Consider the following 26,662-nt stretch of genomic DNA (forward strand, 5'->3'; position numbering starts at 1 on the left):
ACTGCTGTTGATGTCCAGCGTGATGGCGGAGAAACGTGTGCTGCGTGGTATGTAGTTTAGAATAAGGAAATCTGCAGCTTTACAGAAGAAATTGTGACACGTCGCAACATGAAATTTCGTACTGGATAAGTTTTACTTTTGTGTCACTGAAAGAGCCGTCGACAGGACTGAATGTGTCCGTGGCAAACCCAGAAATCAATGTGGATTAAAAATGGTGCAGTCAAGTTGACTTTGTCTGAAGCTCGCCTTCCCTCTGAAATAACCCTCCTTTATGTGTTTATTATGCACTGACAGAATCTGAAATGAGGACCCATTTCTCAACATTTAACCAGTTTAAAATATCTCTCAGAAGCGAGCTGCTTCTCAGGCAAGAGGCAGAGACAAACTCGCCGACACCAAGGATGATTTTTGATTGAGATTTCCTTCTGGTTGTAGTAAATGGCTGGCAAGCAACCACGGACAGGGTGGGCTTGAAGATTCGCTGTGGGATCATATCTCTGCCTCATTATGCATCTGTCTGCAGCACTCCATGTCCGTGCTTGTTAATTGTTGTTAAAGGTCTGTTGCTAAAAAGAGGCAGGGATTATTTAGGCCCAATAAACAGAATAAACACACGCAGCGCACCCTCAGACTGAAGATGCTACACTCAGACGACATCAAAGCATAAATTAGCCAGCGATTACTGGGGAAAAAGCCTTTGAGATCATTTGTACTGCAGCACTGGTAGAAGCTCCCGCGCAGAGAGTGACCATTATGGACGTGAACCTCCCCAGTAAGCGACGTTGACTCTAATTACGTTTAATAAAGTTTACCCTGATGTTCCTCATATTTCTCTATTTCTTTTCGTTTCATCTTGATTTGCTAAAAGGTATTAGAAGTAATGAGAGTCTTTTGCCCCCCGGACCAAGGCTTAGTTAGAGGAGGGACACATTTGCCCACACACACACACACACGCACACACAAACATCATGTTTTATGCATGTTTTTAAATCACACAACTACGGTTTTTCCTTCATTAATATTTGGTCAATTAATTATTTTGTAAAAAAAAAGAAAAAACTTGGTTTATACTCAGTTATTAATTGCGATGCGAGCTTCAGTGCATCATTAAGTTTTAGCTACAGTCGTCTTATAATAAGATAAAATTAGAGCATAAAGAACGCAGTTAATCCAAACTTCGGAGATGAAGTGTACAGTAGAGATTGTAATGTGCCTCCAGTATTTCTCTTCATATTCAGACAGTCATGGACTTCTGAGGTGCTGTTTACTTAAACAAACGTCTTCTTCTTCCTGTTTAATGACTACAAAAATGATGATATTCTTTTATTGCGTATTAGGGTACCTCACGGCATCAACAAGCCTCTTAAACAGGGAATACTGTGGACGTCTTAAGTTGTTTCCACCAGTGGTTATTGCATGAATCCCCATTTGCCTCAGCTGTCAGTGGTCTGTGGCTGGAGACTCTGCCGCTGCATCGCCTGCTGGTAGAGTACAGCACTGAGCCATGTAAACTCCACCAGTTAGCATTTCTGCTGACAGCAGTGGCTTATCCACCCAAACTCCCCCCATGAATGAGCAGCCCTCTAGCCTAAGCTTAACCATAGGGGAATCCCCACCACACCCCCTAAAAACAAGTTTCTTTCCCCAGCGATAAAAATGCCAGAGGTGTTTTCGCTCTCTCACCCAATTCCCTGTTCTTCCTGTGTATTTTTATGTGCCGAGCAAGAAACCAAGAGGCGCCTGGCATGTGAGAGCAACAATGGCTGCAGATGATGTTGTGTTGTACACCCTTGTGGATGGAGGCTGGCAGTTTGTGCTCTAAGCTGTGTTAGGTGCAGCACAGGTAGAGACGAGATCAAATGACATGGAGTGGATAGCTCAGGGCTGAAGTTCTAGCGCTGCACGAGAGAGAAAATGTTTTCAAAAACGGGGCCAAAAGAGCGACGTGAGACACAGACTTGCATTGCAGACCACATCATTACCAAACATAACACCTGTCTGTTGCCTTTAGTTTGGTTTCTGCCAAGAAACTTCATTTGCTTTCATGCCTGCTGAGTGTTATTCCACCTTAGGTAAAGCGGGCGAGTTGAGAGGGAATTGAAAATTGTCCGGCTAGCTTCATTTGATTTATCATCCTGATTTTTGATGTGAAATGCTCTATAGGAGAAGAGGCTGTAGAGAAGCCTTTCTGCGCTGTGATAGGTCGGGTATGACAGGAAGGCATGGTTTCACGTCAGGTGAATTTCAGGTTTGTGGATGTAGTCGGGAAATCTTTTTCAGGTGGAGGCTATAATGTGATGCAGATGTAAAACGTATCTTCTTGAGGCTGAGATTTAGCTCAGCGCCGCCTAAACATCGCTTCCAATTCTCAGAGATGCTCTGTTCCCATCACGCGGACACCAATAGGCTAAAAATAGTAAGCGTCTGTTTATCGAATAATTTACTCACACGAGGAAGCAAAGTGTGAGGAGTGAGACTGAGGGGAGAGTGAAGGCAACGGCAAGAAAGGAAAAGAGAAAAGGCGTGGTTGCGTTTCTGTAATCCCAAATTTTGACAGGAAGCCATTCACATCATGTAACTTCACAAAACTAAAGCAAATGTAAGAAAATGTCGTAACAGTGACTTCAAACATACACCTGAGCCCACAAACCAATGTTTAAATGTGTTCATTTATTCGTACTTTGACCAAATTACCTTGGCGAATGTTAATCAGGTAACATCCCGAGCTCTTCTAATTCCCCATCTACGGCACGCACTGTATCAGCTGAGTGTTGCTGAATAAGGACGCAGTCGTCTTCCATCTCCATGATGCTCTGATGTGAAACCGGAGGCCCCCGGCCGGTGAACTCCATCTGATATCTAATCCCGTCTCCATCCAAGAAAGTATGCTTATCCTTCAACAAAATTGAGTGTTTTGCATATGAACTTTGGTTTAGCGTCAATACCATCAGCATCCGAAAAGGCATAAAAGAGAAACATGAGATGGAACAGCCTCCGTCCACATACTGCATATTTCAGCCCATTTGTCCCATTAACATCCTGGACACATAAGGCAGCGCTGGTGCCTCATCGACTTGAGTTCATTTATGGAGGAAAATCTATAGAGGAGCGACACATATCCATCTGCTTCCTCACCCCCCCCGGGGAGAGTCATTTGTGTACTTATTTAAGCTGCGGTCAGCCATTAGACCAGGCCTCTGCTGGACTGTGTGGGCTAAAAAGCTAATTACTTTCTTTCCCTGCGCTATGGCGATAACTTTTCCCAAGTCATTTTCTTGGCATATGTATGGAAAAATCTCTTGGTTTATCTAGCAAAATTAGATTAGTTGAAACAGGTGTTTAGTTTGAGTTAATTGCCATTATGCTCATCACGGTTCACCGTAGCCACAAATGCCCTGTTACCCCTCAAACGCTTCGGAGTGTATCACGCGTGCTGCACTCGCCGCGTGCCGTAAGAAGTCAATCAGAAGGAAGACCTGCTGTTGTAATGAGGTTAACTGAGGGAAGAATGCCACTACAGTAGCAGCAGCTTGTTTCCAGTGTTTCCCTTTGACTCCGTGGAGCAGAGGGGAGGGAAATGAGGTGTGTGTTTCAGGTGTGGTTGTCTCAGTGGGCTTGTGTGTATCCTCAGTAGACTTCAGTTGGGGTCCTAATAATAACTTGAAAGTGCAACGTCTTGAGCATGGCTCCACATAATTAGCCTTTAGCAGGAATCAAGCTAATTGCAGAGAGGTAATTGTGCACACTTTCCAGTCTGTCTGTTACACACACGCGCACACACACTGCTGCACACTGTACTTTCCCACCTTGGTGTTTCATGTTGCTTGTCACTTTGATTTCCAGATGAATTAAAAAGCATTTTAATTAGCTGATTTTTTTCACCATGTCGTCTTTTCTGCTGGGAAGAGGAAGCCAGCGCGTAAGATTCCAGTTAAAACGCTGTATGAAAAGTTTCTACAATAATTGAGTCCACAGTGGAATCGAGAGAGATATTTGTGGAGATTTAAAAAGATACTCATTATACTGTATAATGCTCGAGTTGGTCGTGGTTTCACACTTATTGTTGTTATTCCATTCATATTTGAGGAACCATAGATTTGACGTAAGAGGAAAAGTTTACCGTGTGTGTGACTGCAGAGCTGGTGTGGAGGAGGAGCTGGACATGCTGCGAGTCCAGGCTGCGATGGACCGGGCCACAGTGAAGGAGCTCCACCTGTGTCTCGCCAGTGAACACCAAGGTGATGCTTTTTTTTACCTTTATGTCACAAGAGCTTTATGGGAACTTAAAAACTCCCTTATGGAAATGATTCTTTAAAATCAGTTTTGTCTTTTTCCATTCATTTTTTTCCTGTTTTCTTTTTGATCTGGAATCATTTTGCTTAAATTGAATTTATTCTTCATTCATTTCACAGTATTGCTCTCTACAATGTTACCCGAGAGTGCTGCCGCAGTAAAAAGCACTGACGTCTCACCTGTAATGGTGGAAAAGTATGCCTGTTTAACATGACAGCACCTTTAAGCTATCCTCTCACCTCTGGCCATGTGTGTTAGTGAGCAGAATTAATAAGACAACTCCCAGTGGAATTAATAAGACAACTCAATTAAGACTTGATCAACTCCTTGCAAATTGATTGGGAGATCAAGTAGTGTTCATCTTGTCTGCATACATCATTCCCAATGTTAAAATGCACATCGCTTTCAATCAAGTCTGCGAGCTTTTGTCAGACGCTGACCGCCACAACCGCTGCCTTTAATTAACTAGTTCAATAACAAATCTGTCCTAGATCACTTTAATTTTCTTCACAACCAATGATGGTGTCGAGCGGAGATGCAAGTATGTGATTTAAAGGATATGCACTAATTAAAATAGTGGATCCTCTCCTATTGACAGTCTAGTCAGGAATACCAGGAAATGATCTCCTTCAGAAGGACTCACTTAGTTTTACATCTTGTCAGACAAATAATCACTAAATATAAATGTTACCCAGGAGCTCGAGTATCTGCTCTCTCCTCTTCAGTGTTCAAATCATTTTTCACTTTCAGAGCAGCACTGTATGAGTGGCCTCGCAATGGTGTTGTGTGCTCTGTGATGTGTTACCGTTCATGTTAAAGTTGTATTCTCTCTGTATAAAACATGCACTCTCGGTACCACGCCAGTCTTAAAAAGTCATGCATGAAATGATGTGAGGTCACTGTGAGGTTGCAGGATGATAGCTGGTATTTAGATGAACATGGTACCATCACAGTTTTATGGATATTATCACAATAAGCAGTGTCACACTGAACAGGAGCACACCTGCTCGATGGGAAAAGGACAAAAAGCACTTTATGTTCTGATGTAAACGTTTTTTTTCCTCACTTGATAAATACAAAGCTCACTTAAATGTTCAGCGTGTAGGATTTAGTGGCAGCTAGCGGTGAGGTTGCAGATTGCGACGCACTGGTGGCCACTATAAAACCTCAAAGGAGCCAGTGTTTGGTTTGTCCGTTCTGGGCTACTGTAGAAACATCACAGTGCAGCATGACGGACTCCACGGAAGAGGACCTGCTCCCTGTGTAGATATTAAAAAGCTCATTCTAAGGTAACGAAATGAGCGATTATACACAAATCAAAACATATTCATGAATATTTATATTTCATTTCACACTGTACCTTTAAATGTAATTTCACAATATGTTATTAAAGAAAAAGACAAAGGCTGGGAAAAAAATAGTTAGAAATAAATAATAAATAAATAAATAAATAAAATATATAAATAATAAATAAATGAGTTGTGTTGAAGATAATCTTACCATAAACCATGTGAGGCAGTAAATGCCAGTTTTCATTATTATTTACTTGAATTAAGGCTGTAACATTTTGACATATATATTTAGAGTATTTACGTCTGGACAACAACCAGACAGTCAACATCGACTAAACTCAACATTATTAAGAAAAAGTGGTCACAGCACTTGCTCCTGAAGAACCTCTGTGACCCGAACAAAGGGATGGAGGGTTGAAGCGCTCACGCCAGGATCACACTAACCAAAGGCAGCAGATGAAAGGAACGGGGCCTTTGTGCTGCAGCCCGTGAGGAGACGTGGGAGGGACGTTAATATATGCCGCAGTGCCAGGACCTCCTCCAACACTGAGTGACTAGGGAGCCACCACGTCTTCTTATCAAGGTAGTGCTGAGGTGCCAACTCCCAAGCCACCAGCACTGGAGCAGGATAATTGTCTCCCAACCTGGTTATGTATCCAACGAACCCAGCAGCCCTCCTGTCCTATTTGGTGCTCTGTCTGATTGAATGTGACACGCTGGGAAGACAAAAGAGTCGGCTAATTCAAAGTAACAAACTTCCCTGGGCCCAGCGTCAAATGCAAAGCGAGGGAGCAGCAGATCCTCACAACATAACCCTCTCTCTACTCACTCTCTCCTTCCACGGCCTCTTTTTCCGCTCGCTCTCCAAAAGATCAACTGACCTGAAAAGTCAAGGTCCTGAATATTTAATGTCTCCGCCCTCGTCGAACAAATTATTTTGGTCGTCCTGCCATGAATGTTTAACAGGAGAGAATGAAAGGCCGTAAGTTTGATATTGTTTTGTGTTCTTTGCATCTCGGTGAGCAGAGAAGACGCTGCCGCTCGTGCAGGTGTGTGTGTGTGTGTGTGTGTGTGTGTGTGTGTGTGTGTGTGTGTGTGTGTGTGTGTGTGTGTGTGTGTGTGTGTGTGTGTGTGTGTGTGTGTGTGTGTGTGTATACTGTATGTCGAGCAGTGACACGGAGGCTTGTTGCATTGTGTATGCGCACATGAATATGTGTGCATCAAATCCCCAAGTACTTTGACTCCTGCATGCATTCTGTTGTTATCATAAAGCCTAAATCACATTTTCCAAGGCCACTATTGAAGTTCTCAGAATAAAGCAGCATGTTAGTCAGCGGAGATTAGTCGTCCGTTGGGGAAACACAGTGGACTACAAAGCAGTGCAGCCTGGGGCTGTGTGTTCACAAGGGATTCAAGCACTTCTCTTCGTTTGTTTAAGATCCCCAGAGAGAGGTTGCACATAGCATGTACCAGTGTGTGCTTTTGAACACTGTTTTCCTATTTCCGTGTGGACTACTAAATAAAACAACTTTCCGTTAATCGGGAAGAAAAAAGGCTGTTTGCTAAGATTTTAGAAACGGGAGGTGGGTTTTAACAGTGAAAATTTGCCGTCCGTCCCTCTGAAAACAGCATCAGTGATTCTGTGTTCCTTCTGATTTGATTGACAAAAGAAAGAAGAGAGACTGGACCTTTGGATGGAAATGAGACCGTAGTAATGCTAATTGATTTAATGTACCCTCTCTATTATCATTCTATTGATTGAGCAGCTTGAGTTTGACACATCCTGTCACAATAACAAGCATTGTTCCCCTTTGCAGAATTGCTTCACAAAGTGGTGGAGGAGCGGCAGGTCAAAAGCAGCACTCCGAGAAAGCTTTCTGTTTCTTCAGAGCGAATGGAGCAGTCATTTAAAAAGGTACAGCACTACGCCATCACTAAATGTTCTTTGTCATTGCCAATAAAAGAAGCCCAGAAGAGCCATAACTACACACAATGCCAGTTTGATTCTGCTTCAAAAGTGTTCTCGCTCTGAAGAATTGGTCATGTAGTCATTTCCAAGTCAAGTGTCGGCTCGGAAGGAGTTTGTTTTTATCACAGATAAATAAAGTTCTACAAATAACCACAGTAATAAATGCAGAGGTGGAGGAGAGAGATCATTAAACATAAATCCTGCATCAGAGCTGTGAGCGGGTCGCACATGTTCATGCACACATGTCTTTAACACCCCTGCTTGCATGAGTTTATACGTTGCCCCCCCCCCCCCCTTCTGCCCTCATGGCAGTGAATCATCAAGCGTGGAGATCGCCATCTAATTTTGTTTGAAAGGTACCAGGCTTCACCAGCGGGCAGAGAGAGAGCCAAATACAAGGGAAGAATCGCCTGGAGGCACAAACCCAGCAGGCATCCACTGTTCTCTTAAACAGTCTCCACCAAAGATCTAACAAATAGACTAAGTGCTCCTGGTTGCTGCCTAGTTAGGGGTGATCAGGGTAAGGGGGTGCCAGTCAGATGTCCGTAGCCTTGCCAGGCTGGGGAGTGGGGCGCTGCCCCCCCCGCTGGTTCAGCCATACACACACAGCATATATGCATTGGCACATACGCCCTGGAGAAAAAGTCTCCAGAGGGAAACCACTGTGTGCATGCTACCACACACAGGTCAAATCAGGAACTGGCCTTTCTCATGTTCGTGTTCACTGAGCTCACGCACTGCAGAGCCACAGCAGGGTGAACTCAGGCTGGGAATGTTGTTGTTTTCACCAGCATTGCAGCAGCAGTGTGTTTAGAAGTTTTTATGGTAAAAACAACAGATATGCAAGGGGAAAAAAACTGACTATGTTGTACCTCTGAGGCCCCATTTCTCTGATTCCATCAGATTGAACAGCTGGAGCGGAGGATGGCGTCCCTGGAGGAGGAGGCCGAGAGGCTGAGGGAAGAGAAAGAGCAGCTACTCGAGGCCAAGGAAGACTTGGCCCACAACTGCTGCAGACTCAAAGCCTCTCTGGATCATCTGCGAACCCAGGAAGCTGTCCGTGAAGAGGCAGCCCAGGCCCAGGCCCTCGCCCAGGGGGAGCGGCATCGCGGCGAGATCACGGCTGTAGAAGCCCGGCTGGCTGCCTCTCAGAAAGACGCTACCCAGCTTCATCATCAGTTGCTGAAGCTGAGACAGGAGCTTGGGATCCTCAGAGCAGCCAGGGACTTCTACAAGAACCGTGCAGCAGGACCAGCGCGGGCAGGCGGGATTGCTAACAACATTAGCAGCAAGGTCAAATTCAAAACAAGCAGACTCAGAGGTCCGCTACGCCAGCACAGCCACCGAACAGTCAGCCCCAATCAAGCCATCAGCTGGCAAGGCCGCAGCCCCAGTCCCACTAAGGACGAGTGGGAGGACATGAGCGTAGATAGGTAATGATACACACACACACACACACACACACAGATGCACTTATTCTCACTGCCTGTCTGCCTCATTATTTTTAGGTGGTTTGAGTGGAGAGGGTGGGCTGGCTGAATTGTGGTGGTGGTGGGAGGGGGGGGCCATGCAGCATCGAGGGGACAACGTGCATATGCAAAGCGTAAGCAAATGGGTGATTGAATTTCATTGTCTGTCTAGTTGGTATTCAGGAGCCAAAAGAAGAACGCGAGCAAGAATGATAGAGAGAAGGAGAGAGGAGGGGGAAACTACTGTCAGATCCTTTGAAATATCCTGGGACGCCTTGCTTGGAGCTTATTGACTGAAATTTGCATGCAAAATTAGCCACCTCTCCACACAAAGTTGAACCGATGCCAGAAAAGCCCAGGGATAAGGGGGCCGCCACAGCCTTGATACCTTCCAGTGATGCCATTTTCATGCACTAGTCATGCTACCCCGAAATTGACAGTTTGGCAGTTTGATTTAATTTACTGGTCCTTTGCATATTCACTAACCCCCCCTTGACAGCGCTAAGGATCCCCCTGCAAGTACCAAGCCCCCCCACCGCCCACCTCCTTCACCCGTACACACACACACGCACACACACACACACACACACACACACACACACACACACACACACACACACACACACACACACACTACCGTACATGCACTGAACCCCACCCTGTGTATAGTCATGTTGGTTATCTAGTGGCATGTCAGTTTACAAATGTGTGTGTGCTTCTCTTATTTCCTCCTGTCCCACCGTAACCCCCTCCAACACACACACACACACACACACACACACACACACACACACACACACACACACACACACACGCTTCCTTTCCATCTCACCCACCCTCCTCTCTTCCTCTCCTCTCCTTAATTTAGTTAGATAAATTTTGAATGACCCTACTCGGCTCAGTACCAGATGTCTACAAGCTGTTTAACACCCTGTAAATTAAGAACCATCGACAGTAATTATTTCATGTATGTTTTATGCAAAAAAGCCACTGAGCCAACATTTGTTGAGTGATGGTTGGAATGATTTGATTTCAAACACTCAGAGCTATTGCTGATATTTATTTCCCTTATTTCTCTCCCTGTATGCCTCTCTCTCTCCGCTCTCTTTCGCTCACTTCTACCAACTCGCCATCTCTTCACCAATTAATTCATCAGGCTGTAATCCACCCCATCTCTATCCACATGAGGCCGTTTAACAGGGACTGGGTGCAGCTATGCCCCGCTTTCCTAATGCCTCTCCATGTGGCTAATAAGCAGCAGTCTAATATACGCTTTACCTGAGAGGAGGATCTGAGTGGATTTGTGAAGACGGGGTCTAAACTGAGACGTTGTCTTATTTAAGCACCTGTCAACTGATTTGTTACTGTAAAGCCTTCTGCATCTCTTATCTCGCAGTGGTCTCCTTCAGCAATATGTCTGGTAGGCGCTCCCGGAAATACAGTTTTCCTGCCTAAGGAGGTTTGGCCTAAGTAGTGCCAAATAAAGATGTCAGACTCGTTAAGGCTACTGACAAGTCTTTGTTTTTTCCCCTCCTTTTTATCGCTCCCTCTGGCTCCCTCTCTCAAGTTTTGAGCTGCTGGAGGCAGCTGACCATTTTGAGCAGATCAGCAGTTTTGTTGGAGAGCAGGACAGAATGAGAGCAGAGGGGCACGGAGGATACCGCTCTGACTGTGTTGAATTGTTCTGTTAGTAGGAATATGTAATGCGTGTGTGTGTGTGTGTTTATGATTGTTTTTCTATGTTTCATATGCTCTTAATCACTGCTAGAAAACTCCACATTATAGACGGGTGACGAATAATTGACAAGGATTCACAAGGAGAAACCAACATGAAGTGAGGTTTTGGGCCACGGGAGCAGGTTCAGTTTGCCTCCTCATAGATCCTCTGGACCTTAAATTGAAGATGTGTAGAGTACCGTGCAGTGCAGGAAAGATATTCCCTCATTTGGTGTTTTGGTGGTGGTGGAAAACACTCATCATCACACCGTTCAGTGACCCCATGTGTCCTGTATGGGAACGCCCTTCAGTAATTTGAATCTTAGCAGTGAGTTTAAAGTTTAGCTGTCTCACCAGCATGACGTGAGTAGTATTTTCCATCAACTGCATGTAACCCTGTTCTTAGTGGTGGTGATTAGTGGTCCTCAGCAAGTCCCTGTGCCCCATCCTGACCAGGTTTAACCCTAACTAGCCCCCAGCCCTGTCATGTTCCAGCTAGATCCTCTCTCTGTGGTCTTTACCTCCGCTGCCTCTCCCAGGCCCCACCTTAATAAACCCGCCAGCGTAAATGTCACTGGCTTCCACCTTCACGTCAAAGGTCACTGTCAATAAACCTGTGTGTGTGTGTGTGTGTGTGTGTGTGTGTGTGTGTGTGTGTGTGTGTGTGTGTGTGTGTGTGTGTGTGTGTGTGTCTCAGGAAGCCCTTACCGTGTGTCCATCAGATGCAACTTTGCTTGGCTCCGCTCAGCCGTGCCTCTCACACACGTCTGTCACACACAGAGGGCTAATGAAGGCCACAGCCGCTCTCATACATGTTGATGCATTCACCATCAGCACCAGACACTGCAGCTTTTCACTTAATTTACACCCACATTTACACTTCCCAGCTCAGAAATTGGATGGGACATTGATTTTCTGTTGGACGGAGGTGGGAGGGGTGAGGGCGAAATGCACATATTTTTACTTGATGTCAACTAAATCAACCATAAAAGGTAAATTGGATTTTTGTCCACTGGTGGTGCTTTCAGGGTTGTGGGTTCAACTCCAGGCCTGTACTGACCGCTCTCTCTTCTCTCTGCAGTGACAGTGATGAAGAGTACTCGGACAGTCTCAACAGTGTCCCCTCAGGGACGGCGCCTCGCAGACAGCATGCTAACAGAAAGGTTGGTCTGCCGCTCATCCTGGAATTATTTTTGGATTAAAACGAGTAAACATCTCCAGTCAGACGGGGTGTGTGTGTGCATGCCTTCACAGACATTTCAGTTTCTATTCAGCTTCATGTGAGCAGTCCGCCTTTGAATCGTGTGCACATGTTTTCAGGCTTGTTTGAATTCTGCCTTTATTCCAGGGGTTTAAGATGATCATAGTAACTATTTCTAAACCCTTAAAACACTGATTCCAAACGGTCACTCGGCCATTAAAGCGTAAGCTGTGTGAGTGCAGTGTAAATATTGAGTAAATCTTCCTGATGCATGATTACCAAACAAAAAGGCATGCAGAATATAATTTAGTTTGAATTATGTAACGGTTATTGACAGCTACATTACCATATCCATACAAACAGATAGGATTAACTGGCAAAACAAAGTCCATGTTTGTTTATTGTGCCTTATGCAGTGATTTAAGGAGAGTGCTGTTTGGTAAAATGTGGACAGATTTAAAGCGACAGTGGAAGTGGTCAAAGTATTGTGTGAGATCATGCAGGTAGTTTTAATTCATGTCTTTTTACACCAGTTTACAGCTGGCTTCTTGCACACCTGTGTGAGCGTCACATTGTAAAAACAACAATCGGACTTCTGTGTATGTAGTGTTTCATCGAGGTTGATGTGATTAGTCAACATGTGGATAATTCTGAGTGTTCCTGTAAGGTGATCAGGTCCAGGCCTCGCTGCACATCTTTTCACTGGATACTCCCTTTGCTCTTATGTTCACAAAGGTTTCCTGTGTATGGTTGCTGGTGCTCCTCCTTTTCCCTCTCCTCTCCACACCATGAAATCAATAGGTCTGGACCCTTGCTCTTGTCCACATCAAACCACTTCACGGCAGGACATGGCAGCTCCAAACCCCAGAGAGATATGTCCGTCAAGAAGAGAGATGAAGAGAGGGAAGAGAGGGATATTCTCTCTCTCTCTCCTCGGGAAGGTGGAGAGGAGGAGAGGGTTGTTGTTGTACATGTAACCAGGGAGCTGTCAGGGCCCTTACTCTCAGATCCCCTTTAGTTTCCTCTGCTCCAGATCCGCTAAACGTGCCCATCAGCTCCTCCCGGGCTCATCGGCGTGACAGCCCTGGCCCCTCACGGCGTGCCATGTCACAAACCAAAGGGTTTGTCTCCCCTCTCCTCTCTGCAAGGTACGGAGTGATCAAACCTGGCACTGATCAAATCCTACCTGACCCCATATACAAAGGAAACAGGCAGAGCAGGAGGAGGGCGGTGGTGGTGTGGGGGGAGTCTTTGATGTCGCTACAAACGATGGTGCAGCTGGGAGGTGTCGCACATACACACAGGCATACACACTTAAGAGTGCAAATGACTCTGCACACTCACGCGCACACGTCACACTGTAGGCTTTCACACAGTGATTGAACAAAGGCGGCATTTGCAAGCATCTGTCAGGAGCGATATCCGTGCTGAGGAGCGTTCCAGTTGAAGTTGGTTGAACGCGCTCAGGTGAATTATTAAAGCGCGCGGTGATTTGTCTTGTCGCGTTAAACTGAGCACTCCCTGTGATCATGGTGTCATTATGAGCCGCGTTTCAAGAAGCGCAACATGTCAACTGCTTGTGTTGCGTTTAACAGCCGCTTTTCATCTCTGGCTTTTCTGTGCCTTCAGTCCTACAGGTGTTCACGCATGTCAAACGCAGAGGCAGCGGAGTCTAACAGGAAACAAGCCGCCGATCTGGCCCAAGGTAGCAAACGTTCTCCTCTTTACCCCCATGCAAAACTACAGAAAGCTAATCGACTGTTAACTGAAGCAGGAAGAACGCTCGACGTATGTACACGCTGTCGATCGGAAACAAGTATTTAGGAAGTTAACAAGGTTTGTTTTTTTGGTTTGTTTTTTTCAAGCTCGACACTCCTGAATTGGTTATAAATGGAAAATGTTAATGATCCCAGTTTTCACTTGTGCATACACAAAGACACTTTTACATACACCTGTTAACTCCCAGCAGTAGCTTCTAAATAGGGATTTGTTCTGTGCACTTGTCAACTCTGAGGCGCCTGCGTGTACTTCCTCCTGTTAGACGATGAACAGCACGAGCCCTGGGAGCGAGGGACGAGGGGAGAGAAGAGGAGGTGGAGGAGGAAGAGGATGCTAATGAAGACCCAGCGCTGCTCCTCCTCTTCTCTGCAGCAGCGCATCGAGTCCCTACAGCGTCACATTGACATACTGCGAAGTGCCAGGAAAGATGCTGTGCTTTCAGCCAGAGAGCTGCGAAGGGCCAACGAGAAGATCACGGCGCAGCTCACCTCCCTCACCGAGAAACTGTGCAGCAACAAGCAGCTCACACAGGTAACTCGGGGAAAAATACAGGGAGATGAGTAAAGGGGAAAGCCAGTTGTAAGTGCTGGGAAGTTTCTTATTTTTCTGCCTTTGTCTTTCTTTTTGTGGTTCTTTTGTATTTGCTGGGTGCAGCAGTAGCAGGTCCTTTGCCCTTATCATGCTTAATAAGTGTGGCTGACAGGCCTACCCTCGCCTGTGGAGGTCAGCACCACGGAGCAGAGGAGAGGAGGAGAATCTCTCTCTCCTCGCTTTCTCTCCGACTCTGCTGTTGTCTCATCCCACTGAATGTTTCAACAGGCCAGATCTCCACAACAATCTGTGTCACTAGCAGTTGCATTTCTCCAAGTACGTGCTCCTGTGTGCACACATATACACGAGGTGACTGCTTTTCATAGAGTCTGCTGCCACACACTCATTTAGTTATTTAGTATCTGCCTCCAGGAAGGAAACTCTTAGACTTGGTATAGACTATAAATAAATCACCAAGCACTTTTGCCCTAAACAGTATCTTTCCTGTCAGGGCCTCCTTGTACACACCGACATACGAACACACATACACACACCAACACCTAGACAGACACAGTCGTTAATCCGACAGGCAGGAGACTTCTTTTGGGGAATTCAGACATAGCAGCAGCCAGTGAGGGCCCACTGGATGCCTGATTAGGCGCATGTGTCTGTATATCTACTGTGCAGAACAGTACAGATGCAATGTATTGGACTTGTACACACAGGTCAGAGTGCAGCCCGCATGGTGTTGCTACCTAGGAAGTGGCCCTTGTGCTCCCACCCAGGCATCTGATTGCCGAGGCCCAACGAGACCTTAGAGTCAGACACAGCAGTAAAGGCACATGTATACGCGCACACATACACAAACACACACCGCTGCGTGAATGAGTGGACAGAGAGGGATTTGTTGTCTTCCTGTTTGTTTCCTCTTTCCTCCTGCAGTATTAATGCCACTCCACTGGAGAAAGTTGAAGCTGACTGACTGGCCAAAGCCAGGTCTTGTTGCCCTCTCTGGAAAGGGCAAGAGGTGATGGACTTTGGGCTTGTTCCAGCAGGTCCTGGCCAACTCTCCAACTAAAACTCTCGGCTTGTAATTGGCTTAGGACAGCCTCCACAGGGGCCATCATGTGAGAAGTAGCATGGCAGTTTCACAGAAACTTGTTTGTGTTACTGTGTCTCCTGATCTTTCGGCCAGCCCGTCCTTCCCTTGTTGCCTCCTTCCTTACCTCCTTCCATCATTAAGTCTTATTTCCATATTCCTTCCTTTCTGAGTTGCTTTCCAGCTTGTTCTCTTTTTCATTCCTCTTTATTTATTCTGAGTGTTATTGTTCTTGTTTGAGTTTGGAATTTGAGTTTCTAAATGTCTTTAACAGTTGCTCTTTAAACACTGTTTTGCTGCCCATGAGAGACCAATAGAGCAATAGACGTGCAGTGCAGAGGTGCGATGTGCTTAGTCGTGCTGTACTCAGCCCTGCATGTTCCAGCCTAAGGGGAACATGTGTTCAGCAGCATGGTGGCACTTTCATCGCTCAGTCACCAGGTCCATGGTGTCCCCACAGACGTCTCTATCAGCAACAGAATGAGACTCTCAGACCTGCTGTGCAGATATTTACGGATGCATGCTCCTTTCCCCTTCTTCCCAGCATGTTAATCTTAAAGAATGATTCCTGTTTATTCCAGCTTGGGTCAGTTATGAAGACATTACACTCGGCGAAGTTACTGCTGGGATGTGGAAATATCGCTGCAGACAGGCTGGAAACAAACCAACAGTTTAGCCGGGTTATCTAAAGCACTTTATTTGGAGGTAGAACCGAAAGCATGTGCCCGGCGATGTCAGTCATGATCCTCATCGCACCGGAAAACTTTGTGCACTCAAAACTACGGCGAGTGCTTTAGGGGCAAAGTTGAAACAGAATGTCAGTCTGTGAACTGTGATAGATATTTACAGCTTTCACTTCGGTTTTCTCTTTCGAATGAGTTAATCTGACCCGGAGGTTTGTTTAAAACCTGTCTGACCAGTCGTGCTTCTGCCTTGTCTGTCCTTAAGTCATGTTGCCATACTCCCAAATCTCAATAATTAACTTAGAAATGTTATTACTGCTGATAGAAATAATGGCCAAAAGCTACAAAAATAAGACTGGAGTTGTAATAAACCAGAATGATCCATTAAAGTGGCGTAAGAAGCTTAAAAAAAACTCAGGTGACAGGTGAAGCGTGCCCTCCTAATTCTACCACGCCTTGACTAAATGTGCTCGTCACGCGTATCATCCAAATACAGGATCATTTGGTTGTTCGGATTATCTACCTCACTCAGCCATTACGTCCTCGTTCACTTCACTTTGCAGTGTGCTGTGACATCGCCTCTCAAATTTACCAGCCTTATCTCTCTGCCTTCGGAGTGTCTTGCCCTCCTCTAACATGTAAGGGGCTGGGATTATCACAGGATTAGGCTGCAACAGACATAACTGACTGTATTTAAAAGATCCAGACATTATATGAATTTTAATGATCGTTGCCCTGAAAATCACGTCAAAAGTCTGGCCAGCAGGATGAATACAAAGTGCTCGAGGAACTTGCACTGTTAGACGTTACGCTGGTGTTTCCCCGGGGTGATCTATGTTGACATGTTAATTTAGATTTTGTCTTTTGCATGTATGACTGCAAGCATTCATATATGCTCTCGGCCGTGTGGCTATTTCAGCAGCCTCCATTTCCTTCTTTATCCCGCTAATGGTTGGGTATCACTTGGAGCAGCGTCGGTGAGACCACCACTCAGACGGGAGAGACAGAGAGAGAAAGGCGTCCTCTCTTCCAGCCTAACAGACGACCAGCACATCAGTCCACGTCAGTGTCATCTCTCACCAGGGCTGAAAATGGCCTGTGAAATCAAAGCCTGTCTTACAGGAAGTGTCATCAATGCCACTCTTAATTCGTGCGCCACCGCCTGTGCAGCCATAGCCTCGCGTTTTCACTCTGTACTCCTCCCTCTCTCTCCTCCACTCCTGCTTCTCGCTCCCTCTCTGGGGATATGGCGTGTGCGTCTTCAACAGAGCAGAGGAAACCTAAAACAAGAGGGATTCTATTAAAAGGTGTCAGCCAGCAACCAGATATCAATAACCTCCATGTATGCAGAGCAGAGGGCGAACCCCTGGGAATCTGCGGTTTCACTTGGGTGTGTGTGTGTGTGTGTGTGTGCCAGCATGTGTGCAGCACACATCTTCATGTATCATGTCTCCTGTTTGTGCCATTAAGCATTCTTGATGTTTGAAATGATACCATATCAGCTAATTGTGGCAGTATTGAACCAAACTCACAGAGATGTGCTTCTGCCTCATATTTTCTTAATAAGCAGCCGGAGAGCTTTTTTGAGCTCCGCCGCACACATGTGGTTAACAGTGTTCACCTCAGATGCTTATGTTTAGAATCACTGATACACTGTACGTTGTACATGATCAGCCTGTGCCATTATCGTTCATCACACTAAACCCAGCCACTCACCAAATGCTGAACTCCCTCCATCCCAAAGTGCTCTCTGATTCTGCAGGACGGCTTTATTATGCATGCCAATCACAATGAGAATTAGGCCCTATTGACTGGGCACCGGCATAATCTGTCTCCTAATTAGCATAAAAAAGGAGATTTATCACAGCTGAGATATTAAAGCAGAGCCTGCAGCTCTCCTGTGGCGAAGGCATACAGTATTTCCAACATATTGTGTTTACTTTGTGTCTGCGTTTATCATATTCACGTAATGAGAATTTAAAATAAAGACTTGTTAAGTCAGATGTTTTTTTTTTCTTATAGCAGTAATACATTTTTGCACTGTGAAGCCGAGATAGCCAGGATCTTGATTGACTCAAACTTTTTGAGTTTAACCTCAATTTATATCGATGTAAATCTTGCCTCCATTACTTTTTAGCTCTCGTCGTCCTACAGCAAACATACTGGTTTCCTTGGTTTTGTAACAGTTGGCAGAACTTTTGTTTTGAGTTGTGGTATCATCACCAGCAGCCTGCTCCACCAATTTTGTCCGTCGCTCAATCTGCAGAAGCTGACCTCTGACCTGGCTGGTGTGGAGCAGCAGAGAAGGGTTCTGGAGATGGAGCTGGAGCAGTGGAGGCAAATCACATTCCCCCAGAAAACTCCACCACCACCACCACCACCAGTAAACGCAGAGTGCTCCTGCAAGAGCGGGACCATCCCCGCCTCGGCTAATCCTGCCCCTCAGGACCAGGGGGCTGAGGTCAAACAGCTGCAAGCCAAACTTAAGGTTAGCGCTTCTAAGTTACAAGTCGAATTCTGGGGATAATGAATTGCTCTCATGCTTTGTCTTGTTGTGCACGCCCTATTAGGTAAATCTCTTAATAGGATGATGGTGCTAAGCATCATGTTCATTTCCAATTTTGTGCACTATGAAGCTTGAATGGATAACACCGTCAATAACAAAGAAAATTCTGAGAGTATTAACCGTGTTTGGCTCAAAAAGGGCATTGATTTTTGTGTGCAGGGGAATGTTTATGGACCAAAGGAAGAAAATGTAGATGAGGAATTTCCTTTTGGTGCCTTTTTGCTCCTTATTGTGCGTTATCAAAGAGGCTTCCAGTGTTAGAATACACAAGCATTTATGTTTTCAGTTGTAAAAAAAAAAGAAATACATCATGGAATTTTATCAAACATTGATATTTCTGAGTCACTTTAATGTCTCGCTGCTTCGAACGGCCCGCAGTCCTTGAGGACTTTCAAAACTCTGAAAGAAACTCTGTCAAGGTTTTACTTTCAAATGATGTAGCATAAAAAAAAACACGAAATCTTGAACCTATCAGTTTACACTTAACATCACCTGAAATTGCATGTGATTTCGACACGAATTAGCATTTCTTATCATTTGATCTTATTACAGAGTACCTGTCAGAAAGATGAGAAATGGGGAATAGCAGTAGAGACGTGCCCAACATCACAGGGAATAAGGTGTGAGTGGTACCACAGTATTATCACCCTCTCCACAGCCAGCTCGTCAGTGTCACCGAGCAGATTGCTGCTGTCGTTACACACAGCAAAGGAAGTCATGTCAGGTGACAGCAAAAGGGAAAGGCGAGTGATGCACTGTGGGGGTGCGCACACCGAGTTAGCGCATTGTCAAAAGCTTGTGCTGGTGCAGTTCCCACCAGAGACGCGGGGCCCTTTACACCAAAGTGAACATGCACATTCAAATATCCATCAGTCTTGTGATCTGTAGCCAACCTGCGTCATGAGCCTGTGTCTTAATATGTCACAATGCAGAGATATAAGATATAAAAACAGGATTTTTTTTTTTTTTTTTTAGAATAATATTTACGAAATGTTTGCAGCTGGAAAACATTTAGTACCTGCTCCAACTGTCAGCTCCACCTTTAAAATCTTTTTTTTAACATAATTCACATTGATATATATGCCGTAGTATAGGTCTATAAATTCTTATTTCTCCTAATTACTCCCTTTATCTCATCCACTTTGGAAAATACTGCTTTCCTCTTAACCTCTGTTAGCACCTTCCACCCTCCCGCTGTAACTATAATGAGGAGGCATGCTGTGCCTGACCTGTCATCAGCCGTGTCGTGAAAACCTTCCCCACCCCCGATTGTACACGCTCAAACGCATTAACAAACACACACACCGTGTGCCCTCCCCACAGAGTGCGAGTGCGGAGGTCACAAGGCAGGTGGCAGCTAACAAAGCCCTGCGAGGCCAACTCCAGGAGAAGGAGGACAAGCTCCGCCAGCTGCAGGACAAGTTAGTCTCACACCTTTTTCTTCATTAGCTCTTTCTCTTTGTGCTCCTTCTTACAGTTGCTCTGCAGCACAGCGGTTACTGTTCCCTCTTTCTCCCTGCATCCATCTGCCGGTCTTTGTCTCTCCGTCTCCCCGTGTCTCTGTCTGCATATTTGCACATTCTCTGCAGCTCTCATCTGCAGTGTTTGATTCCACCAAGTGGCAGCACTCTGTCTGCTGCACTCCACGAAGGCATGCCTCTCCTCTGCATGAATCATTTGTGAAATTATGCATGTTCTCATGAGCGAGTGAATAAAAAGACTGAAGGAATTAATGTGTATGCACATGTGTGCATGTGGGTGTCTTGTGTGTCATGTGGTGCGGTGTTGCTTATGTGGGTAGCTGATGTGGAGTGCTGATCAAAGCAGTGTATTGATTGTTTGTGTGCCGCAGGAGGGACCATTTTGGCCCATGACACTAAAACCCACACAGCATCACTCTGGCCTGTGGGCCACAAGCCCTAATGAGTTACATGGTTCACGTACTGTAGCACTCGCTGCATTACATAGTCAGAATGTATAGCTATAAACAATTCACTCAGGGAAGCTGTAGATTTGAACAGTGTTGTGAAAGGCGTACATCATCATTCTGCATTAGGATCTCATCTTTGAACTGAGAGAAAGGTACAAAGAACAACTTGGCTCTCCTACTTCTCGCTCTCTTTGTCGAGTATGCTGTGTCCTCTGCCTGCCACTCTCAATAATGCATCCAGGGCATGTGTACAATCACAGTAGGTATGTGTTTGTGTGTGACCAAAGCGCCACGGATCACAGCCAGACAGAGCGAACATCCCTCAGCTGAGTTTCCAGCACATCCTCAGCCTCTTGTCACACACTCAGTCACTCATCCACACACACCACCCCTTCTAGCTTTCCTCTCCATTTGCCTCCATGGAGGGACCCCTTCTCAGAATGAAAGACATGTCTAGACGTCTCTGAAATATACATCTCAGCACACACACAGGGAGCAAGGCTGCTTCGCCTTAAAGAAGAGAAGGGGGAAAAAAAGAAATGAATTTCAAAGTATACCGGCATGTCCTCAGTCAATATCCGGCACTATGGCCCTGCCTTATTTATGAAGCTGCTTCTTTCATCTTCAGGCCTGTTGTCTATCAGCCACATGAAACGTCCACCCGCACTTCATTCTTAACAACATACACAGAAATCTGCGCTCTTGTGCTCTCGTACGCACACACGATTCAGACCACTGCCTGTTATCATTACAATGCACGCATGTTTGATGAACAATATTGCCAACAAGCGCAGAACAAAGGGAACAAACGTACGAGTGATTGGGATATAGTTTGAGGCTCCCTTTCTCTCTTCCCACTAACACTCATAAATAGAGATCACACGCTCCGGCAGAAGCTCCATATATCCTTCATTCTTTTTTATCCTCTATTCTTTTTGGGGTGCAGAAGAAGAGAACATCTAAAATAAATGTTGTCGGTCTAATTGCCATTAGCATTGGGGCAGAGGGAGCTGCCGGGGCTCTTATTGCTGCTCTCCGTCTTTAAGTCAACACCAGACAGTCATCTGAAAGGTTCAATATGGGTTTTCTCATTAATGGCCAAATCCATGGGGTAACCAGCCAGCGCGACTTCCCCCCAAAGACCCCCGGCTAGACTCCTCTCTCATTTAATTTAATGTCACTCCAATAGGACAAGCTCACATTTATTTAGCCAGTCTGCCCTCAGGCATTCATCCACCTAGGGAGACAGGGACATTTACTTACACGAAAGCATTTGCTCCAGCGTTGCGTCATCTGTTTATTTAAAACACACAAACCGTGATGCGTGTGGGACCTAAGAGATCCACTACATCTTTGAAATAAAAAAAAAAAAAAAACGGCAAAAACCATTTTAATTAACTGCATCCTTATGATCTTTATTCTATTTGTTCTAATTCCCCAAGGCATAGACAACCATGAAAAATGCCTCATATTTGCCTTTTATGAAAACTGAATAAAACATACTAACATACTGAGCCCATTTAACACAAGGCCTCACTGTAATATGGCTGTGCAGAATGCTGGAATATTAAACATGTCAATACAGCGGGTTATCGAAACAAGAAGTGACATGTGCCGTATGTTTGCAAGCGTTAAGACACGAAGAGCTTATAATACACGGAGCTCGCCTCTCTTCGGGGAAGTATTATCAGCACAGTACACAAACAAACAACATTTTTGGGAGCGTACTCTCTTCATAATCACTTCTTCCCAAGCAAAGTCCCCCCGCTGACGTGTTTTTATATGTGACTGGTGTAACGCTGAGCCCAAAATAATAAACATTTAAATATTGATTACAGTCTTTCAAGTCGTGTCACTGCTGATTCGAGATGCCGTTTGTCAAACAGGACTCCCCAGTCACACTTACTGGGGTATTCCCCGCCAGAGCACTTGTTCTAATATATGCCAGTTAGAATTATATATGCATCCTTATTTCACCCCCCCTCCACTTACCCAAACAGCATGCTAGTGTATTTAGTTGTCATAATGAGCTGTCATGCCTGATGCACTGCTTGGGGACACTGTGCCTGCCAGCTTTGTGTGTGTGTGTGTGTGTGTGTGTGTGTGTGTGTGTGTGTGTGTGTGTGTGTGTGTGTGTGTGTGTGTGTGTGTGTGTGTGTGTGTGTGTGTGTGAACATCTGTGTAGAATACATACTCATGTATGCTTTATGCCACATTTGTGTGTTTCCAGGACGAGCCACGTGGAGAGAGATGTGACCATGAAGAGGCAGCTGGTGGAGGACTTGAAGACGAGACTGAAGTTCCTGCAGGAGATGGAGAAAAGCTACCGTGGACAGGTGGAGGAGCTGGAGAAGAAGGTGCACATAGCACATCACAGCTGACACAGTCATCGTGTCATCTAGTTCGTTTCATGCTAAATTGGTCTTGTGGTGCTCAGAATTTCTCACATCCCAGATGTTACTTTTCCTGGGTTACTAAAAGGAAAACAATTAATTATAGTGACCATTAACTTGTTGGTTACTCCTGCGTCACAACAGAAACTCCCTCAGCCCATTTTTCAGCTTCATTCTTTACTTTCCTGTTTCCCCTTTGCTCTCCCTCTCCAAGGTGAAAACTTTATCAGAAGAGGCCACCAACAGGAAGGCCCTCATCGATTCTCTAAAGAGGAGACTGAACGTTGCAACCACAGAGAAAAGCCAGCATGAGGCATCCTGTGCAAAACTGAAGGAGGACCTGGAAAAAAAGGTGGGAAACAGCCACACTGCCCGTTCTCACTACAGCTGTATCATATTAAAGATTTTCAATGTTCCTCTTTCAATCTTCTTTTTCTGTTTTCAACAATTTACTTTGCCCCACAGCACTTTGGATAGTGTTCAGATCAATTACTGACTTATTTAAGTAACTCCTCCGTCCCTGTGCAGTCACATACTTCTCTGTGTTTAAGGGGAAAAAATGTCATTATATCAGTTATATCACAGTTAGTTGTGTGTAGTTGGTCGAAAGAAAAGAGGTTTCGGCATTGACAGTCCCCCTTGGATTTTTTAAATGTTTATTGTTGTACAACTTTTAATCACAGAAAATATAAATGAGCATTTTTGACACTGATCAACAGAGAAAGACTCAGATGTCAAAGTAAAAACAATCAACAAACTTGTTCTGCTCGCTATTTTTCTTTACAGGAGCAGCGCATGCATGCCTTGCAGGCTCGTGTGGGAGCCAGTGAGCAGGCTTTGGCTGCACTGGAACAGACAGCCACTGAGCAAATGGAGGGATTGACCCAGCAGAGCTCCCATGCCTTGGACAGGCTTCAGAGACAGATAGGCCAGGCCTACTCCCAGCTGGAGCAGCTTCATTCTTTCATCAAGGTACTGCACTAAAGGGTTAAGCGATCAAGGGCCATGGGTCCAGAGACGGTCCAGTCAAATCATCTAACTCGTCTTAAACCAATATGGTGTAGTGTGCCTGCGAGGTCTTCACCTATGAATTGTAATGATATTGTGTGGGTGTTTCACCTGCAAGGTTAGGTGTAGGGGTCTGGTGCATTGTTAATTGAGGAAAGTTGAAGACTGGGGCCTTGACATGCTGACCTCTGCAAATGAAAACTCTCATCGCTTCCCTCATGGTGTTGTTCCAACTTGATACTGTACAGCAGGGTTCACGTCTATGCATAGCATCTGCTCTCAGGCCTGAACTGTCCTTTTCCAGAGTTGCCCAGGCAGTTGTGGAAATACTCGCAAGTCCTGCCATTTTCCCCAGAGAGTGAGGGGGTTGCCTGTGAGTGTGTGTCATGGAGAGGAAGTTCTCTGACTGCTGTTTGAGCATATGCACTGAAAACCAGTTTAAAGTATCCAGCCTTTTTGGGGTCTCCGGTTGGGGTCCTGATGGACTTCAACACTAACTTGCCATAGACACATGGACCGGGAGGAACAGCCTGACATGTAAACCTGAGAGGTGTTTTGTTGTTGTACTTTTGTGCTGGTCCATAATCAACGCCATGTTGGAGCCTAAGATAAAATTAGTGCATACTGTAATTGTACCTGGCTCCAAACACAGTGGACCAAAGACCAGTGGACAACTGAACAACTCAGATCTGCAACTTCATGTGTTGGATGCTCAAGCAAAAGTGGACCAGAGCTGTCAGCTGATCATTACCTTGTGGTTAGTCGGGATGGTGGAAGAAGCTTTCCAACAGACCTGGGAAAAACTAACTGAAGTTCAAGAGGGAATGTCTGGATGAGGCCTACTGCAATCGCACTCTGAAGATTTCTTTTCTGCATCCTGGTTGAGGTTTAGGACGTGAGGCTTCAAAGCCTGGGTTGTGGAGGTGGATGCTCATGGTTGTGGCCAGGAGATCATCGGAGAACTGGAGAATTCATTGATAGCAGATAGGAATCAAAGAAACCAGAAGAATTGGCAGAATCTGTGGATGCAGAAGCAAACACTTGTGTGGGAGGAACCGGGAGGTGCCATTGAGAAGACTTTGTAATGGCTTTGCAGAAGTTCTGGCGAACGATCAAACAATATAGGAAGGGGAGGCCTGGGATGACGTATTTGGCAGAGGTCATAAAGGTAGTCAAAAAGATCTGCATGTTACCATGCTGAAAGGTCTGGGTTGTGTTGGCCGTCTTCCTTGACGTTTCTGAAATGTTACATGGACCTTAGTAACATTTGTGCTCTCAGAAGGCTTATCACCATGTCCCCTAGGATGTCTTATGGGGCATCTTGAGGAATTTGGGGTGAGTGCAATAACAGTGCAACACTGACAAGTTAAGTGGAGAGAGTGAGGGGTTTGAAGACCTCAGGATTGCATCTAACCATCAGGAGCAATGAGGGTTCAGCATGTTCCCCAAGCATACTTCAGCATCGAAACCCCTGTGATTTGTGGATAGCTGACTTTGCCTCTTCAGCTGTAGCTGTCCAAGATGGAGGGTGAAGTCAACTGATGTGGTGTCGCCAATTATGCAAACGGGGCACCAGCCTGTTGGGCTTTTCAGGAAGCTTCACCTCAAGGCAAAGTTTTTAATTTCCATCTCAATTGACATGAGGTCTTGGTAGTGATCAAAAGAATAACAGCTGCTCAGTTGATTACCAGAATGATACCCTGAAGGAGCCCAGGAACCAAGAATTGAAAGGAACCAGCTTAGATAATTCAGGGATCTCACCAGGACATCACCTCGACGCCTCCCTGTAGACATATTCTGGGAAAGTCCACCTGGGAGGAAACTCCGACGCCGAACGCACTGGAGGGATTACACATCCCACCTGGTGAGGGCAAACCTGAGGATCCCCCAGGAGCGGCCTGGGGGATATGGTTACGGGGAAGGACGTCAGCACTATCTTGCTAAGCCTGCAGCCACCACCACTGTGTCCCCTGTGAGAGTCAGATGATTGATGGAAGGAACTGCAACCATTAATGTGCCATTATGCATTTGCACCTTCTTCAAATGTGTAGCGAGACACTCGCCACCACTGTGAGAATACTGTGCGCCCAACGGGAATGGGCCCTATTGTCTTTGTTTTGGCCTAATCCATCACCTTGAGGTGTGTTTGTGTGTCTGTGTCAGTCGACGTGTGTGTCTGGCAAAGACTGATAAAGGCCGTCCATCAACTCTGTTTAGCTGACACCTGCCTATCAAAGCAGGAAAGGGCTTGGCAGAGATAGATAGCGGTGGCAGCGTATTTGCACACACATAAATCAAGTGGCACATTATGGAAACAGTTCAATGGCAATTTTCCATTGCCTTTGTCCTCACAAGTTGGAAATATGAGCAGCCTTGTCCTAATATGGCTCAGAATCAGAGGTGGATATGTTTTATCTTCTGCTTCATTTTCTAACCTCTTATTTCTTTCACACCACTAAACCTTCAGCCTTCCTTTTTTCACAACTTCATTTTTTTACGGCGAAGAAGACGCACATGCATGCAGTCCACATGCACCCGAAGAGTAGAAGCTGCATTACATGTGAAAGCACACGTGTATAGACATTCATAGAAATACAGTTCACGCTCGTATAACTCCTCTCCTCCATTCCCATAACCCTAGGCTGGTGGGGCCATTGTGTTGTTGTTGAGGATTCACATCATTGTTTGTCTCCCCCTGGCTCCTGTGATTCCCTATAAGAACACCGAGCCCTT

At 45.5% G+C, this 26,662-nt stretch overlaps 1 protein-coding gene across 2 annotated transcripts in view; it reads left to right on the forward strand.

Annotated features, from left to right (window-relative positions):
* cntln (centlein, centrosomal protein) overlaps positions 1-26,662 on the forward strand; it is an 81,602-nt gene that overhangs the window by 38,983 nt on the left and 15,957 nt on the right. For both annotated transcript variants that reach the window (XM_076728811.1, XM_076728812.1), the window contains 11 exons: positions 4,138-4,238; positions 7,403-7,500; positions 8,458-8,987; positions 11,821-11,902; positions 13,570-13,645; positions 13,982-14,250; positions 18,299-18,520; positions 19,922-20,019; positions 22,759-22,885; positions 23,136-23,273; positions 23,708-23,893. In XM_076728811.1, coding sequence (XP_076584926.1) covers positions 4,138-4,238; positions 7,403-7,500; positions 8,458-8,987; positions 11,821-11,902; positions 13,570-13,645; positions 13,982-14,250; positions 18,299-18,520; positions 19,922-20,019; positions 22,759-22,885; positions 23,136-23,273; positions 23,708-23,893 — 1,927 coding nt within the window. The remainder of the gene's footprint in view (positions 1-4,137; positions 4,239-7,402; positions 7,501-8,457; positions 8,988-11,820; positions 11,903-13,569; positions 13,646-13,981; positions 14,251-18,298; positions 18,521-19,921; positions 20,020-22,758; positions 22,886-23,135; positions 23,274-23,707; positions 23,894-26,662) is intronic.

Source organism: Chaetodon auriga, chromosome 4 (assembly GCF_051107435.1).
Source record: "Chaetodon auriga isolate fChaAug3 chromosome 4, fChaAug3.hap1, whole genome shotgun sequence".
NCBI classification, from domain to species: Eukaryota; Metazoa; Chordata; class Actinopteri; order Chaetodontiformes; family Chaetodontidae; genus Chaetodon; species Chaetodon auriga.